Here is an 18,176-nt window from a genome sequence, read left to right on the forward strand (position 1 = left end):
TTAGTGTGTAAGCTTGCCATATTGTACTGGAGGTTGAGCAGAAACATCCTTTGGGTTAATGACTATAATAGCTTGAAAATCAGAACAGTTGAAAATGTGAGTGGTAGCAGGGTTTTAGAGATGTAGAAATGGAATGTGGAAATAGAAATGAGAGATTTATAAAGGATATTCCAAACACCAGAAGTCTCATCTCAAAATTCATAGGTGTAACTTAAAAATATGTATTTATTATTACAGTACATGTGGGGGTGGGCACATATGTCCTATGCTTGTGGAGGTCAGAAGACAACCATTGCAGAACTGTTTTTTTCTTTTTTTGCACACATTTATGCTGGTTTTAAGGATCAAACTCATGATGTTTGGATGTTCAGGTTGTTCAGCAAACTCCCTTAACTGCTGAGACACCATGAAGTTCATCCAAGACATTTCAACATATATATATATATATTTGGTTTTTTGAGATAGGGTTTCTCTGTATAGCCCTGGCTGTCCTGGAACTCACTCTGTAGACCAGGCTGGCCTTGAACTCAGAAATCCGCCTGCCTCTGCCTCCCAAGTGCTGGGATTAAAGGTTTGCGCCACCACCACCCGGCTTCAACAACCATATTATTTACTTATGTATGAGTAGCTAGTGCCTAAAACCATAGCTTTATTATTGGATAGTCAGAGGAATAGAAATAAACTTGTTAACATTTATGTTTATTTTTGGAAAATTTAATGAAATTCACTTTGAAGCAAAGAGTTAACATTAAAAGAGAGGATGTTTGCTGAATATATCATTTGCATCATATATCTTTATTTTCATGAACAACTTTCCAGTCAACAGGTTTATGCTTCTGATAAGTGTAAGGTTTAGGATGTGGAATTTTGCAAGTGAGATCTTAATCCTAGTTCTTCTTAGGAAGGTTCAAGATTGGCCTTAGTTTTCTTTTGTGCTCCAGTGTTCAAACCTCCATGGTTATCGCCTATTAAAATTTAAAGATGAATGCATTGATTCATACAGAATGTGCTGTCATATCAAGAAGCTTCATATTCAAAATTCCTTCTCTCTTACATAAGGAGAAAGAGGAAGATATGAAATGTGGGGAAGAAGAAAGTTGGAAGAAGACAGAAGGAGTTTTTGAAGGATTCTGAAATGTGTAGATGACTACACAGTTGATTCCTTTATTCATAGAGAAAATATTCAGAAATTATCAATGTATATTTGAGATAAAAGATAGTCCCATCTCATAACCAAGAGGACTGCAAAGGTAAATGGGTAGATGATCACACAGTTTGAATAAACCAAATAAAGAGATGATTCTTTACATACTTCTCAGAATAATTGATGACATATGCATTCTTTTTTTCTAGAAATTTTAGAGAACGTTTCTGGACTTTGATTCATGATAGATCATTGAAATAATAGAAAGTGAATCTTGGGTAAAAGGGAGGTACTGTGTGCTACTTTCAGTGACATACATTATGGATTCGTTTCACTGGCGAGTGTTTTATATCTAGGTATGAAAAGCCTTTTCATTGGGGAGATGGATAGATGAATAAGAAGTATCACAGAACCTAGGTTCTGGGTTATACAATCACCAAGCTGTGAAATTACAGAAGTAGCTTATGGAGCCTTACGTAGGCTATATTTATTTAAATATATTTCCTACTTGCTAACGGCTATCACATTATTTAGTGTGTGTGGCTGTACCTGTAATTGATGGACCTTATCATGCTCATAAGCCCATATGCAGCTTCCATCCAATTTGGAATTCTGGTGGCCATAGACAGTTTTAATTAGCTCCTGATATTAATTTGTCTCTAGGATTTCTCCCGGCCTTTTCTGTTTTATTACAATTGGACAGAGTAGAAGGCCACTGAAATTCCGAAGAGCAACTGCCTCAAAATAATTAACAAGCCAGTGACAGATGCTGGACTTAAGCCCAGCATCTTAAGCCCTCCTGATACTCAGTTTACCAGCTTTTTATAGTAGTAGCTCCAGTAATTATAACAATATCAATTATAGTCAACTTAAAAATTCATAGAAGAACAATGGTTTAGATAATGATAATCTTTCAACTCTCGGAAGTCATTTGAATATCCTTTGTCTTTTGGAAACTCTCTCTTTAAGAATAACAATTAACCTTTGCTATTACTTTTAAACATAGGATTGCCAGCTGAAAGTGGTGAGGACATGTGTGGAGGTTTGCAAGTTCTGGCTCCACCACCACTATGTTTATAATAATGTTAATATCTTTATTGCAGAGCATTTACTGTGTTTTAAACACTTTCAGAAAATGTGTTTTTTTTTTTTTTTCAATTACAGTCCCAAAATTCAAAGATGTGGTGGTGGTGTCACAATTGTACATGAAAATACTGGGCTACAGCAAAGTCTGAGAGTTGGCCTAAATGGATTTGAGATGATCAGTGTTAGGGTGAGACTCAGGTCATCAACTGTCAGAGTCCAGTCTTCTAGATAAAGTAGTACCACCAGGCACACAGCTGTGTACAAATGCATGTGTGCAAAATGAAACCAAGTATTACTCCCAGATATGAACACAACAAATTTATTTACTTAAAGTGGTCTTGTTTTCTGAGTTATCTACTCAGTTTTAACAAGTGAATAAAGCTCGTTATCTACTCCATAGCACTATATGACTCAGTACTTTGTATAAATGATTTCTTATTGCATATCAGACACATTTAAGTTTCTACAAAAATAAATTTCAAACAAGTGAACCATCTGTTATTAAATAAAACCCCTTTATATTTTATGCAAATACATCCCAGCAAAGTATTAGTCATGTAGAAACATTAGAAGACTGTATATAAAACAGCCAAACTATTAAAGAAAGAATAATACCTATCCTGGGGAATAGTTAACAAAATGGGGCTAGAGAGAAGTGAGTTCAAGTCACATTTCTTTGATAAAGTAGTTGTGTATAGAAAGCAATTTATCTTCATGAATTAATTTCCCTAAACATAAAAGGGCAATGGTTAAGATTTATTTGCATCTTTCATCTAACTGCTAATTGCTGAGTTTTTGCCACATGTCTGATCCTATGTAGGCAGATTCGAGGACAAAAAAATAAATGAAGCAGTATTTGTTTCCATGGAACTTAGCTTAGCAAGGCTCTAAACACATAATTAAACGCAGCCACAAAAATAAAGCCATGTCAAAGTTGTCTGGCATGAATTAAATGCTTAGAGACATAGAGCTTATATTGGATGAAGCACTATAAATTCCATTGATTTGTTCTGAGGATAAAATATGATCATATTTCATTATATGTATGTATAAAATTATAAAAAATAAAAATATCTTCCTAAGAAAAATATGAGTTTTGAAATATGCAGAATCTGACAGCTCATGCTGGCAAGGATATGGAGTGAGAGGACACTCCTCCATCATTGGTGGGAGTGCAAACTTGCACACTCATTATGAAAATCAGTGTGCCATTTCCTCAGGAAGATGGGAGTTGATCTGCTTCATGATCCAGCTATGCCATTTTTAGGCATATACCCAAAGGATATATATATCAATCTACTACAGAGACACTTGGTTAACTGTGTTCATTGCTGTCCTATTCATAATAATCAGAAGTTGCAAACATTCTAGATGCCCTTTAACAGAAGAATTGATAAAGAAAGTGTGGTACATTTACACAATGAAGCATTATACTGCTGTTAAAAATATTATCATAAAATTTGCAAGCAAATAGATGGAACTAGAGAAAAAAATCATCCTGAGTGAGGTAACCAAAACCCAGAAAGATAAATATGCTATCTACTTACATGAAGATATTGGTCAGTGATAACCAAGCAACAATCTACAGAACCACAGATGGTAGGTATAGAGTAAAAGTTTAGAAAGAATATGTAGATATTGTCAGGAAAGTGAAATAGAATAGATCATTATGGATTAATGGGCATGGAGCTAGAACATGGGAATCAAGAGAGGAGAGGAAGGGATTTGTGGGAGGGAATGTGGAGAGTGATACAGCTAAAATTAAGGGGCATTTGAGGGGTAGTATGGAAACTCAATATAGTAGAAACTTCCTAAAAAATCAATATATAAAAATGATCTAAATGAAGTTGTCAAATAATGGGTGAAAAAATAGTTCCAAGTGACCATCTCTTGTCATCAAATAAAATTTCTAGTACCAGGATTGGGTTACTAGGTTAAAGGGTTCAATGAAATCCCAAAATAACCCAGGATCTTGCCAAGACAATAGGTTGCTCCCTCCAAACTGACAGCAAGGTCTCATTGCTGAAGACAACACCTCCATACTTCAGTGAACACGGAGAGACTGAGCTGGTGCCTATTTTAGATCCCCCATCCCTACATTTTAGTGTCTTTGGTACAGAAAGGTAATCTAAACTCTACCAAGAAAGAAATGTGAACATCACGCTAGTCAAAAAACCTTTTGGTCTATAATACTGTCCTGCCTGCAAAACCTGCTAGAGTGGTGGTGGCACAAGCATTGTGAGTAATCAAGCAATTTCTGATCTGACTTAAGGCCTCCTTCACAAGATGAAACCCACACTCAATATTGTTTGAGTGTGGCCAAGAACCAGAGGCAATGACGACCAGAGACCTAGGGTAAAACCAAATAACAGTGATCTAAAACAAACAGAAATATAAAAATATAGTGATAAAACAACTCCTAATGATATTCTGCTATACTCAGATCAGTGCCTTGTTCAGCCGTCATTAGAGAAGCTTCTTCCTCCTTGAGATAGGAACAAATATAAAGACCTATAGCTGGCTATTACACAGAGAGTGAGAAAGGCCTTGGAACACTTAGCCCTAAATGGGATGTTTACACTAAATTCCTCACTTTAGAGCTCAGGAAAGTATGAGGAAGAGAAGTCAGAAAGTGATTGAGAGCCAGAGGAGATTGAGGATATCAAGAAAACAAGGCCCTGTAAATCAATGTAAGTAGAGCTCATATAAGCTCACAGAGACTGAAGAAGCATGATGCACATAGTCTGTACAGGTCTGCACAGGCCCTCTGCATGTACATTATAAATAGAAATTTTGTTTTCTTATGGGACTTCTGAGTGTGGGAATGAGTGGGTCTCTGATTTATGTTTCTTCTCTTGGGCTCTTTTCTTTCTGTTAATTTGTCTTGTCCAATTCCATGTGATGGTTTTCATTCTGTTTCATTATATTTACTTTGCTGTATTTTATTACTATCTGTGAGAAGTCTTACAGAGACAGAAAGGAATCATATCATGATGAGAGAGAATATAGGGAAGGAATGGGAGTAAGAGGGAGGGAAAACTATAATCAGAAGACGTTTTTGTAAAAGAAGCCATCCTCAATAAATGGAGTAAAAGACAAAAGAATAATGTCTCATGCACTTCATATGGTTTCACTTACTTTTAGTTAACCTTAAAATAAAACTTAAATAAAGGTTAAAAAATTTCAGGATTTATAATTTGTGCATTGTTCTGAGCATAATGATGGGATATCCTGCCACCCTGCTCCACCCTTTCTTTAACCTGAGTTGCCCCTTCATCTGTTGTATCCATCATGGATATATTACATTCTGTTTAGTTACTTAGCAACCATTCTGGTAGTCATAACTCCTCTCCTAAGTTCACATTGCTGCATATACTGCTCATATTACTGTATTTTCGGCCTCTACTTGGGAAAAAGTTTTAGGGTGGACAACTTGAAGACAATAAGGACCTACTGTACTTTACTATGAACTAATATTCTCAAAGAAAACAGTGTTCTTGGGAAACAGCCTTATCCCCAATTCTTCTATGTCTTTAGATCCTGAAGCTGTACTTACATTTTTGTTTTTCTCCTGGCTGGGTTCTTCTGGAGAAAGTTCTCCAATGAGTAGTGGCTTAAGATACATCTCCACAATGCTCAGATCCAGGTGCATGGCCCTGAAGGCATCCTGTAAAGCATAGATACTTGTTAGAAGCTTGTAAAAGATGTGTTTATTCTCAGCTATGGTTCTTCCTTGCCCATCATGGGCCCAAACTGGCAATAGCACAGACCACAGAGCATTTGCTTATAATACTATGTTGATGCTTCAAGGTGAGGCATCAACTTTATCTTTGAGACCTTTCTACAAGAGGATAAGGCTGGTTACTTGTCTAGGGCAGGCATTGTTTATCTAGGAATAGGCAATTCCTAGAACATTGATTACATTATTGTTCCTTTTTATTAAACATTGAAAGAGTTCCTTGAGTTAATTAGCCATGGTGAGTTTTTTTTTTTTTTAAGTCCAGCATCAAGTTTCATGTGAAAGTTTTTTAAAATATCTAAGGCATGCAGTAAACAAGACTCTCTACGAAAATTACATTTTCTATTGAGGGTTCCCTTTCTGCTCTTGACTAAGGCTCAGAAGAATGAGGCCTCTTCAATTAGTTATTCCGGAGAACACTAGATTGAATTTGATACCGATATCTTAGAATAAAGACATGAATGATCTGGAGAGTACAGTCCTTGAGTCCTGGGCTGCCTAAAGCAGTACACTTTCATCTGTATTCATCACAGAAGAACTCTCATCACTCCATAAAAATAATGTTGCTAAGTAGTAATTCCACATCACTACAGGACAGTGAAGTTCTTATATCCTGAGTACGTTTGCAAGTAAAAGACTTTTTCCTCCCAAGTGTTTTTGTAGTTCTTTGAGGGGAGCATTTAATGAGATGGAGATGATTAGCTTTTTGATGTTATGACATTGAGATTGGAGTGATTAAAACTGAAGGAATATCACAAAAGTTTGACCTTGAATATATATTTAAGGATGGGGTACAAACGTGGAGCAGTGGTTTTTGTACAGTACTGGTTATAAAAGGAGGATTCTGGAGCTACTTTGCCTACACTTCAGATCTGGTTTTGCTGTTTACTGGCTATGCAACTGTGAGCCTTTTGTGTTCTTGCCTTACATGCATTCTATATTCTCTAAATCGGAGTGACAATTGCCACTCAACTCAGAAGTCAGTCAGTATAAAGTTTGGATGAATGAATTAGGATGCTGATTGATATATACTAACTATACAGTACTTTAAAAGAAAGATTTATTTTATCACTAATTATGTTGATGGATATGTATGGGCATGTGCATATGAGTGTGAGAACCTGCAATGGTGAAGGGAGCACGAGGCCTCCTGGAGCTGGAGTTACAGGCTGTTATAAACTGATGGACATGGGTGCTGGGAACTGAGTTGTACAAAAGCAACAGGTACTAGTAAGCACGGGACCATTTTCTCAGGCTTCATCAGACAGTACTTGTTAACCGTCTTTTCATGTTCCTCCAGTGATAAGAACTCACCCCTTCTCTTTAATGTAGAAATTCAGGCTTTATTTACATATTCTAACCATCAGTAGGCTCTGATTATACAAGTGAATATATTGAACCCTGGATTTTCAGTGCCATGGAAATTTGTATAAGCCTTCATTCGAGAAGGTGCATATATAATGAATATAGTGATTGGAAGTATGCAATATCAAGTTTGCAGATTGACTTCACTAAAAGGTCCATTGATGGAATGCTAGAATCCTCCTGAGATTTATGTTCATTCTACTACACACATTTCTCCCAATACCTTAGAACAACAATGGGCTATATTTTTTCAAAGATGTTTTGCATTTTTTATATTCTGTGATACTAAAGCTTAGCTCTCCTAACAGGGCAAATAATTATTCATTGGTTAAGGGAGTGATTTATGTATCTCATGATGATCTATACTGATTAAATCATCCATCTGCTGTTTCTTGGCAGGATAGAATTGGGAAAGCATACTGGTGGATCAAGTGTCAGAGTACAAATGAATATCATCAATTTCAGAATATGTAGCAGACATTACAATAATGTAATCTAGCATGATTTCAAATTGTGTTGATAACCTACTCTTCTGGGTTCTTTGTCACTTTTGAGCCTGAGGAATGATCTGAACTCTGTGCTCTGGGGACTGACACTGAGGAGCCACTGAGTTTTGCCAAACAGTAAGCATGCTGATTTGTGGAGCTCTTTTCATCGTAATATTAAGGAAGTACAACAAAGGCATTCATTTAATCTTAAAGTACTCAATGCTTTTCTAATAGAATCCATATACTAAATTGTGAAATCCTTGCTTCGAAGCTAGCAAAAACAGGTTCTGTTACCCACATTCTTGGGCAAGCATGCTCTTGCTGAAGGGTGTGGAGTAAAGAGAAGGAAGAAGCCTGGGAATGCCAGTATTTACAGAATTCACTCTACGTACAAATACATAGTGCCTCGTAGCTACCAGCTTATTGCTGTCTTGACTTATTGCTTCTATTGTACAGAGAGACATCACATTTTTAGGAATATGAGGTAGAGATCTTTTTTTCTACATACTACATGGAGCAGCAGAGCTAGTGTTTGATCTTGGGGCTAAATAGAGCAATGATACCCTAAAGATCAACCACAGCCTTCAATAGCATAATACTTTTTCTGGGAGATATGCTGCTAGATCATCTTGAGATAATGATTAAAACAACCTGTATCCTTTGGACAAATGGTGATGGATTCCCTACTGTAGGCTTTAGTCTCATGAAGCACTTTGCCTCTGATTTCAATTTTCCTCCTTAGGTTGACCCTTCCTGAAATTCTCTACTGGAACATTGTATTGAATAAAATTCTACACCTTTCTAGAACTGAATGGTTACAGATTTTATACTCTATCCTTTAGTTCCCTTTTCCATTTTTCTCTATACAAAGATCTTTCTTAGAATTTGATACCAATATTAGATATCTGCTACCCCTTGAATATGCAGGAAACTTATTCATGACTAACCCTGCAAGCTCATAACACACACACACACACACACACACACACACACACACACACACACACATTTGTTTATTTATTGAGTATTGGGGCACATGCATAGATGTCAGAGGACAGCTTGTGGGAATCAGTGCTCTCCTTGTACCACGTGGTTCATCACAGGACTCAAACTCGGGCCATCATGGCTCAGCACTCATGCTGGCAGCAAATTGTCTTTACCTATTGAGCCATCTCATTAACTAGGAAGCTTTTTTGGATTGTAATGAACCTTACTTCTTTTTTAGTGAGTTTTGGAAACTAAGACTGTGTGGTAGTTATCAATTAATGTAGACCTAACATCTACCACTGTGCCTAAAATATGTGGAGTGAATACACCCCTGATGAGTAAGGGAAAGATGGAAAAACAGGTGGGCAGAGCAGTTCTGCATGAGGAGTCAGGATGACTGAAGCATGAATAATAAACTGCTCCCGTTTTCCCTATACTCTTTCTGACTCCTCTTCAATCATCTCTGCTCTTTAAGGTCACCATAAATTGCATAATATTGCAGTGCCTCTTGAAACCGATTATTTCCAAAATCATATCAACAAGACATGAATATTGAAGACTATTTTTACATTTACAAGTATGTTGAAAACTGCTAATCCATAGCTATTCCTTACAAGAGGCTGTGGTGGTTTACTGCTTCATTATAAAAGCAATAGAATTCCCCACTGAAAGAGAACAGTAAAAGTATGCAAAATTAGAAGATCTCAGACAAAACTCTGATTTTATAGTTCAGATACTGTTGTCTAGATTGTACCCTGCTCAAAGCCATCAGGCCAAGAGGAAATGGAGGCTTGAAATGGAGCAAATACTCCATTTGCCAAACCTGGTGTCTCGGGGACTGCAACCACCCAGAGACAATTTCTTTCTTAACCTCCATGATGGACGGTACAGGGCATCAGAGGGTTAGGCTGCTGCGTGTTGGGAAAACTACTTCATTTTAACAAAATATTTATTATTATTGTTGTTATTAATATGTATATATGTCTCTGTGTGTGCATGATGGGACATATGTGGAAGTCACAGGATACCTTGTATCATTAATTTACTCAGGTACTATACAATCTACATAGAACCTAACCTAGTGACTCAGAGCCTAGTCTTTGAAATCAGATAGCAAGGTATCATCATCATCATCATCATCATCATCATCATCATCATCACATAGTGCTAGGTCTCAAACCTGTGACCTAGCAGTTAGTCTGATAAGTGTTGAAATATCCCAAAAGATGTTGATTAATAGGTAAACATAAAGTCATGAGACCTCAGTAGGATCAATATCACAAAAGAAGGCATGTGGAATGTGGCTTTTCCCACACAGGAGCTCACAAATTTATAAGAAAAGTCAATATTGGAAAGTGGAGCCAAGTAGTTATTGCTGGCTCTATAGTGAGTTCCAGGTAGCCTGGGATACATAAGACCATTATTTTTACATCCCTCTGAGTAATTTCCCTTCTTTTCATTTTTTTTTTTCAGAACTTGTATGCTTCTAGGTTGTGACTAGCACAGAATTCCTGAGATGCAAATGGAGGGTGAGTTTTAAATAAACTGAATTATAGGGAGAATGTATCTTTGTGCTTGCCTTGGGAGAGAGCAGCAGCTTGGGAGGGTGCCTGCAAAAGCTTTCAGGTAGGTGGTTGTGTCCCCACAAGAGTCCCTATCCTCACTGGAAGGCCTTTATTTTGTGCTCTCAGCTGAACTCTAGCCTTTTCTCTCTGTCTCCAGCCCTTTTTCTCTCCCCTGCTCCCTTTCCTTCCAGCCTTTCATTCTCCTACCTCACAAGCCTTCTTCTGATGTTCTAATAATGGGCACCTGGGTGGCTTACTGAAGTGCCCACATCAATTAAGACTTGCATCCTCCTTGCTTATCCGGTTACCCATCAAACATTAAATCATGTCTCCACAGTGTTACTCCCACTCATCTTCTCTTTTCAGTTTTGTTGTTCATGCTCCATTTGAATGTTCAGCATGTTCCTGGGACTCCATCTTGGTTCCCTTCCTTTTGACTGCCTTTTCTTACTTTCATAGTTAATTGCCAGACTGACTTCTCAGAGTGGCAACATTTATCTTTTTATGTTCCATTCTTTCTTCTTTATGTTTCTGTAATTAAGGTTTTTTACTAGCAGACGGTAATTGTGTATAGTTTTATTATGGTATTTTTATATGCATAAAATTTCTATATGTTATTATCAAGATATAATTTTAATTACAGTTATACCCTGTTCTTATCCCACTCCAGAAGATGCTATTCCTCTTCACTCCTGTCTCTCTCTCTTTCACTTTTTCTTTCTTTATTCCTTTTCTCCCCCTCTCTCTTTCATTTGATGACCTAATGAATTTCATCATTTCATTGCTTATATGATCCTGAGTGAGAGATTATTTACAGGAGCATGGATTCCTTAACCATGGCTACACTACTAAAGAAAAGATTTTTCTCTACCCCTAGGACTATTAACTTCCTATGGATACTCAGGAAGGGTGCGGCCTCATGTGTCCCTTCCTCTTAGCTGCCATGGTCTGTTTTCAGTCTCCTAGAACCTGGAATGTCTTTCGTCTGTTCTTTCTCAGACATTGATCACGTGTGCACTTGCACAGTATTATGCTAAGCAGAGGAAGTGGATGTCCATGATGCTTGGATACTTAGTCATGACTAGTCACATATGTACACCCTGTTTTCTCACACTTTCTTCTCTTTACAGCCTGTGGCAGCAAAGCTTATTCCAATCCACATGGTCTCTTCCTTTTGCAGTTGTACATGGTGCATTTTCTCCTTAGGAGCCCCCCAAAGAGTTGAGGAAAACTCATTTTGTGTCCATCATCTCTTCCTTGTCTTTTCCACATTCAATGTAAGGAAAGACTCGACTTAATGTGTTATGTTTGTGCGTGTATGTGCTCATGTGAGTGTGTGTGTGCACATGTATATGGAGACTGGAGGTTGTAGTCAGGCATCTTCTTCAGTCACTCTCTCCCTTATTCTGAGAGATAGTCTTTATCCCTGGACAGTGCTACTCCCTGCCTTGGTGCGCATTAATTCTGCTAGGCTGGCTGGCCAGAGGCAATGCTCAGGAATCTACCTGTGTTTGCACTGATAGTAAAGATTACCATTTAATTTAAAGATCTGCAGCACTAGGGCCATATACATGCTGCAGTGCCCAGCATTTTAAGTATGTGCTTAGGATCCTAATTCAAGTCCTCATGCTTGAATGGCAAGCACTTTACTGACTAAGCCATAGCTTTCAGCCCTGTTATTGTTTCTTCTAGGATGTGATGTTGAGAGATTGACCTGCACTTGCTTTCATGATTTCAGACATTGCAGCCTCTGTGTATCTACCATCATGATTGGACTTAAATCCTTGGAACACACCAATGTCTAGTATAAAATGTAAGAACAAGTATTTATTTATATGTGTGTCTCATCATCACAATGCTTAGCCAGTCTTCATTGTAGAGACTGCAAAATCATCTATCTTTGTAAAATTAAATGACAATCTTTACAATAACATTGAATTTACTACTTAATGACTTTTCCTCAGTAAACTCACATACATGAACAGTCCTGGGCCCTAAGCTCTCTTTATTGGCACTCTTGCATTAGCTGGCAATTATATAGCTTGTAAGCAACCAAATAAGACATGCATGCAGTAGCAGGAGCTGATGTGTTGATTTTGTTTTATAGGTTTATTAAACTACTGCAGAGAGCATTAAAATCCATCTCAGGAGAATGAAGTGGTGATGAGCTACTAAACTGTCATTGCTGAGTATTTAATCTCAGCTGAGCACCATAAGGGGCATTTTCTTTGACCTCCACTGATTTTTATAATAAAAAAGCAAGATTAAAGTATCATTATCTCCATAAATAACAAATGAAGACTCCAAGAGCTTAAACAGTCTCCTCAGGACAGACCTCCCTAATAAATGTGGATCCCAGATGTCCACTGAGGCTATTCCCCTGTGAAACCTATAGTTTTAAACAAAGCTTTTAAGAAGTGAGTGACTGATCTCTGAGTCACTCACTCGAGTTGACCTTGAGATACTGCATACCTGACTTAGGTACTGCTACCCACCTTTTAGGAAGCCTAGAAAATAGTTTCTGTGTAACTAAGAGAAAGGTACCCTATCTGGGCAAGTGCAGTCATGAATCTAGCATCTATCATGTAGAGATTATCCTGTGGTTTTCAGTTGCCAGTCAGAAAAACTTGTGCTAATACCTCCTAAGCTGTAAAGTGAGCACTTGGCCTTGGGCCTTTGGGCTTGGTGTTCTGATCCCAACACCAATTAAATGGTACAAACTATAATCAGAAGTTCTATGCTGATAATGAACTTTCTGAGAGCAATAATCACACTTCTGAGGATATGGATGCTACAATTTGCTGAACTTTAATGTCTTCAATTATACTTTGTACTATGCATGCTTTCATTCCATTTCCCACAGTTCAGGCAGGTGGGCAATGCCATTCTTGTGTAGATAATACAATTGAAACTCTGGGCATTTCGATAGCTTCCCTAAATTCACACAACAAATCCCAGTGTACATGTTCTCCATCCTCTGAGTAGCCAGGAAAAATTAGAATTTCCTTGCTTCCTATGTCTGTCTCCTACCACTCTTGAGCCACCTTTCTTTAGAGAACCTTCTATTTGAATGCTTTTAAGATTTATGTTTCTAAAATATGTGGTTGACCAAACATATGATTTTCTTTCTTGATATGTCCCAATATTAACAGGGTGGCCTCATCATGGCTGGTGGTTTCTATAATATTAAACATTTCCTCCTCAATGACTAGGCTGGAAATGACCACTTCCTGACATATGTGGTATTAAAAATCATTAGCAAACTTCACATCTATCACCTGGGTTACTACAAACTGAGTGAGACAGGCAGCAATCTTTCAATGTGATTGAAAGCTCAAGTCCTGGCCAACACATAGTTGAGCCAATTCTGTGATTTAAGCTAGAAGACCGTGATCCAGGCCAAGTGTGGCAATGTATACCTATAATGCCAGCATTCTGGAGGTGGAGGTCAAGAGTTCAAGGCTAGCTTGGCACACTGGAGATCTTGCTTCAGAAAAACCAAATAAAGCCTTCTATTTCCTGTGTGCTGTAGGAACAAGCAGCTAGACTAGCTAGGGAACTGTGACTATTTTATTTTTATGCTGTTGTCTTTTTTTGTCATTTGACATTTGTTAATTGTTCTCTTCTTATTCTCATAAATTGCTTTGTTCTGAGTGTGCTTTCTGACACCTATGAGACCTCCTGTTTTGCTACTAAGGAAAGATTGAACACTGTTTAAAAACCATAGCAGGGGCTGGAGAGATTGCTCAGTGCTAAGAGCAGTGACTGCTCTTCCAGAGTTCCTGAATTCAGTTTCCACCAACCATATGGTTGTTTACAACCATCTGAAATAGAATCTGATGACCTCTTGTGATGTGTCTGAAGACAGCTATGGTGTGTGTGTGTGTGTGTGTGTGTGTGTGTGTGTGTACAACTATATCAGAACTGAAGTAGTATAGATATGACCAGGCCTGACTGGAAAGACATTCATCTGATTGAAAGAAGCATCAAACCAGGAAGATGTCAGAAGATCAAGAGCTAGATGATGAGAGGGCTGAAAAATCAGAGGAAAACTGAATTATGAGAAAGATGTTGATGACATCAAGTCTAAACTTTAAAATCCATCAAGCATCTACTGAATTCTATTTCTAGAACATGCCATCTGCATACAGATGTCTGTAGTCCTATGAGAAGAAACCTGTTGGAGAACTTCTTTGCTCATGTGTGAAATAAGGTAAAAAAAATATCAATCCCCAGCTTAAATTCCTGTTTTACCATATACTGATTTTTCTGACTTAAGTTTGTTTAGGGTCTCTAACTTTTTGTTTATCTGTACTGTGTTAGAAAATAAAACTTGCAGAGTGAGTGAAAGTACACACCATGCTCAGAATATTTAAAGGGGAATTAGAAAAACAGGATCACCAGGAAGCAGTGGCACATGCCTTTAATCCCAGCACCTGGGAGGCAGAAGCAGGTGGATTTCTGAGTTCGAGGCCAGCCTGGTCTACAGAGTGAGTTCCAGGACAGCCAGGGCTATACAGAAAAACCCTGTCTCAGAAAAAAAAAAAAAAAAAAAAAAAAAAAAAAAAAAAAAAAAAAAAAAAAAAAACCACAAACAAAGAAAAATAGGATCATACTATGTAGCTTTGGCTGGCCTAGGACTCTGTTTAGACCTGAGTGACCTTGAACTCACAGAGAATTTCTTGCCTCTGCCTCCTGAGTGCTGAGGTTAAAGGTGTGCATCACCATATTCAGATCAAAGGATCCTTGAATGCACTCAAAGAATCTGGCAGACCTCCTTACCAACATTTAGTGAACTTTAAAATAATTTTTATTTGCATTACTTATGTATTGTGTGTCTCTCTCTCTCTCTCTGTGTGTGTGTGTGTACACTAATGCAGGTGGATGTCAGAGGCCAACTTGCAAGGAGTTGCTTCTCATCTTCTACCTGGTAGTTCCTGGAGGTTGAACTCAGATTGTCAAGCTTGGTGGCACCTACTGAGCTATTTTCTGGCTCTAAGTTTTATTTTATTTTATTTTTTTGAAAGGAACCAGATATTACAGGACTTTATAGTCAAAACAAAGCAACTTGAAGCCCAGCATTATCACTGCCAATCCTGCTGTGCACACGGCTTATCCCTTTGAGCATCAGGTACCTCAGCTGTAATGTGGGAATAACATGCACACCCCTGGCAAGAGTAACTAAGGTGGTGCCTTTGAATGCGTCTGTGAGAATTGCGTCACCCTTGTCAAACAGCTTGAGCTACACTATGAAGAAGAAAACTGTGAACTTTCCAAGTCCTGAAAGTTCTTGGCTTTCACTATTATTAACGAATATTTGATGTCCATGAAATGAATTGCTTTCTGTAAATTCCTGTTTGAATTAACAACATGCCTTCCCTGGGTATTACTTACCTATTTATAACTTGCTGTTTATAGGACAGTTATTTTACTTTAAGGAGGATAAATAAAACACTAAACAAACAAAAAAGACAAAATCCACAATGCAAAACCACAATATTCACCATTGACATTTCAGTGTATCCCATATTGGACAATTAGACCTTGGAGCCTCATTTGCTTCCAGTTTCTTGCTAGATAGGAATCCTGAAAAATTTGTCTGGGAGGAGATAGTGGTAGTGGAGCCCGGCATGTACTTCATGTACTTCAGTGTTTTGGGGACGAAAGCTAAGATCTCAGGTACTCAGCAGCATTGAGGAAAGGGGGGGAAAAAAAAGGAGGGAAAAAGAAAAGGGAGGACGGGAGAAGAGAGAAAAGAAAGGGGTAGGGTAGGAAGAGGGAGAAAGAGAGAAAGAGGGGGGAAAGGGAGAGGGAGAGAGAGAAAGGAAGGGAGGGAGGCAGGGAGAGAGAGAGAGAGAGAGAGAGAGAGAGAGAGAGAGAGAGAGAGAGAGAGAGAGAGAGAGAGAGAGAGAGAGAGAAGAACACGAGCTACCACTGGGATGTCCTTACCGTTGCATCTTCCCCAGCATAGTGGTTGAGAACCCGATGCCCACCTGGATGCTTGCGCGCCCAGTCAGTCACATTGTAAACCTTGCGATCAATCACCAGCCACTGGTCGGCTTCCTGATTGTGTCTCTGGATCTCCTGCCAAGTGTACAGGTTGAGACATTTCCTGTGTCTGTCGCCCTTGCCATTTGCCTCCTGCTTTTCATAGACCTCCGCTTTGCCATTTGCTCTCGGATTCCCATTAGCTATCGGCTTCCTGTTTGCCTGATGCGTGTCATGAAGACACGGTCGACTTTTTCCAACAAGGCTCTCATTGTGCTCAAGTTTTTCCTCCAACTTCATTGTTCCCGAATCCCTGAGATTATCTAGGCTGACTCCTAAATTTTCTAGTTCTCTAATTGGGCCATAAAATGACTCCTTCCCTCCTATTTCATTCCACTGCAGTCCTGGTGTCCACACAGCCTTTGGCTAAATTGGCTCTTCAGAACCTGAGAGCAAACACCTGCCCAGCCTGGCCCTGTTTTGGTCTGTAATTAATCTTCTGCACTGAGGAAAACTAGACTACATTTCTTTCTTCACCCTTCTCCTTGCTGGCATTTGTCTTAGCAGCATCTTCCTTCAGCATTAAATGTCCTAGAGTACAGAGCCCGAGCCAATCACAATCTGGATGGATTAGTGACACCTCCCTCCCTCTATGCTTCACCCATCCCATCCCCCTCCCCAGGCATGGGAGGAGGGGCTAAGATCTGCTCTCTGATTTTTCCAGTGACTTCATGGTGGGTTGGGTTTACCTGCTCTCTGAGACGCCTCCAAATGACAACCTTTAGATTTGTAAATTAAACATGTGAACAAAAGCTTTCAGAATTTCCTGGATTACTGGAGTCTGTTGCTTGGACTAGAGCAATGTTCTCTGAACACCTGTCATTTCACGCAAGAGCTTTCAAATACGTTTAAAAAGGTTTTTTTTTTTTTTTTACGTGTCCTTTTCAAAAGGGGGGAAAAAGCCTAAGTACGCGATGTAAATGACTCCCCCAGCATTACACCTCAGTTAAAATCTTTCTGAATCTGCCAACACTTCTAAAGGTCACATGGGTGACACATGCTGATTTAGAGTCCTTGTCACATGTTTTATCTCTTAATCCTGTCATCCCTCTTTCCGGGGAGGCTTCTTAGTGCCCCATTTTCCAGCTTAGAAAACAAAGGACTGACAGTCCAGGAAGCGAATCATCCTATCATAGCCACCCCGTGGGTGAATGAGAAGTAACTCGGAGGAACCCAGATATGTCTACCTCTAACTCCAGGTCTTTTTTTCTCTGCCCACATCTGGATTCTAGATTTGCAGCAACTAAATGAGATTGTTCGGATGCAAAGCAGAAGAGATTCCAAAGTGATGGGAAGACTCTAAATTTTGAGCAAATCGGTTGCACAAAATAATAGCAAGAACACACGTTTGTGAGACTGAACTGATCCTTCAACACAATTCAAAATTGTCATAAAAAGGGATTTATTCTACAGATATTTGCAGCTGCTAAAATTGGTCTCAGTGCTCAGCTCTAAGAAAGAAAAATGCATCTGTTTTGAATATTGAATAGGTTGTAAGTATTTTATTTTTATTTATTAATTATTTTGTTTGTTTATATCCCAAATGTTGTCCCCCTCCCAGGCCTCTCTCACTCCCTCCCCTTTGCCTCTGAGAGGTTGCCCTTCCTAGGCATTTCCCATTTCTGGGGCATCAAGTCTCTGGATATAAGCATTTTAAAATCAAAATTCACAGAATTTTTATTGGCAGGCAGTCATGTCTGCAATATTATTAATACAAAGGAAAAATTATTAGACAAATTGCACTTTAAAGTAAT

General features: G+C 38.6%; 1 protein-coding gene across 2 annotated transcripts in view; it reads right to left on the minus strand.

Moving 5' to 3' along the window:
- Positions 1 to 16,935, minus strand: part of LOC117703588 (fatty acid desaturase 2-like protein FADS2B) — a 38,123-nt gene extending 21,188 nt beyond the window's left edge. For both annotated transcript variants that reach the window (XR_013108681.1, XM_034495320.2), the window contains exons 1-2: positions 16,324 to 16,935; positions 5,787 to 5,897 (exon numbers count right to left, since the gene is read on the minus strand). Coding sequence is in view for 1 of the 2 variants with exons in the window: in XM_034495320.2 (XP_034351211.1) it covers positions 5,787 to 5,897; positions 16,324 to 16,662 (450 nt within the window). In the remaining variant the exon portion in view is untranslated. The remainder of the gene's footprint in view (positions 1 to 5,786; positions 5,898 to 16,323) is intronic.
- Positions 16,936 to 18,176: the final 1,241 nt, after the last annotated feature.

The sequence above is a fragment of the Arvicanthis niloticus genome, chromosome 2 (assembly GCF_011762505.2).
Source record: "Arvicanthis niloticus isolate mArvNil1 chromosome 2, mArvNil1.pat.X, whole genome shotgun sequence".
Classification (NCBI taxonomy): domain Eukaryota; kingdom Metazoa; phylum Chordata; class Mammalia; order Rodentia; family Muridae; genus Arvicanthis; species Arvicanthis niloticus.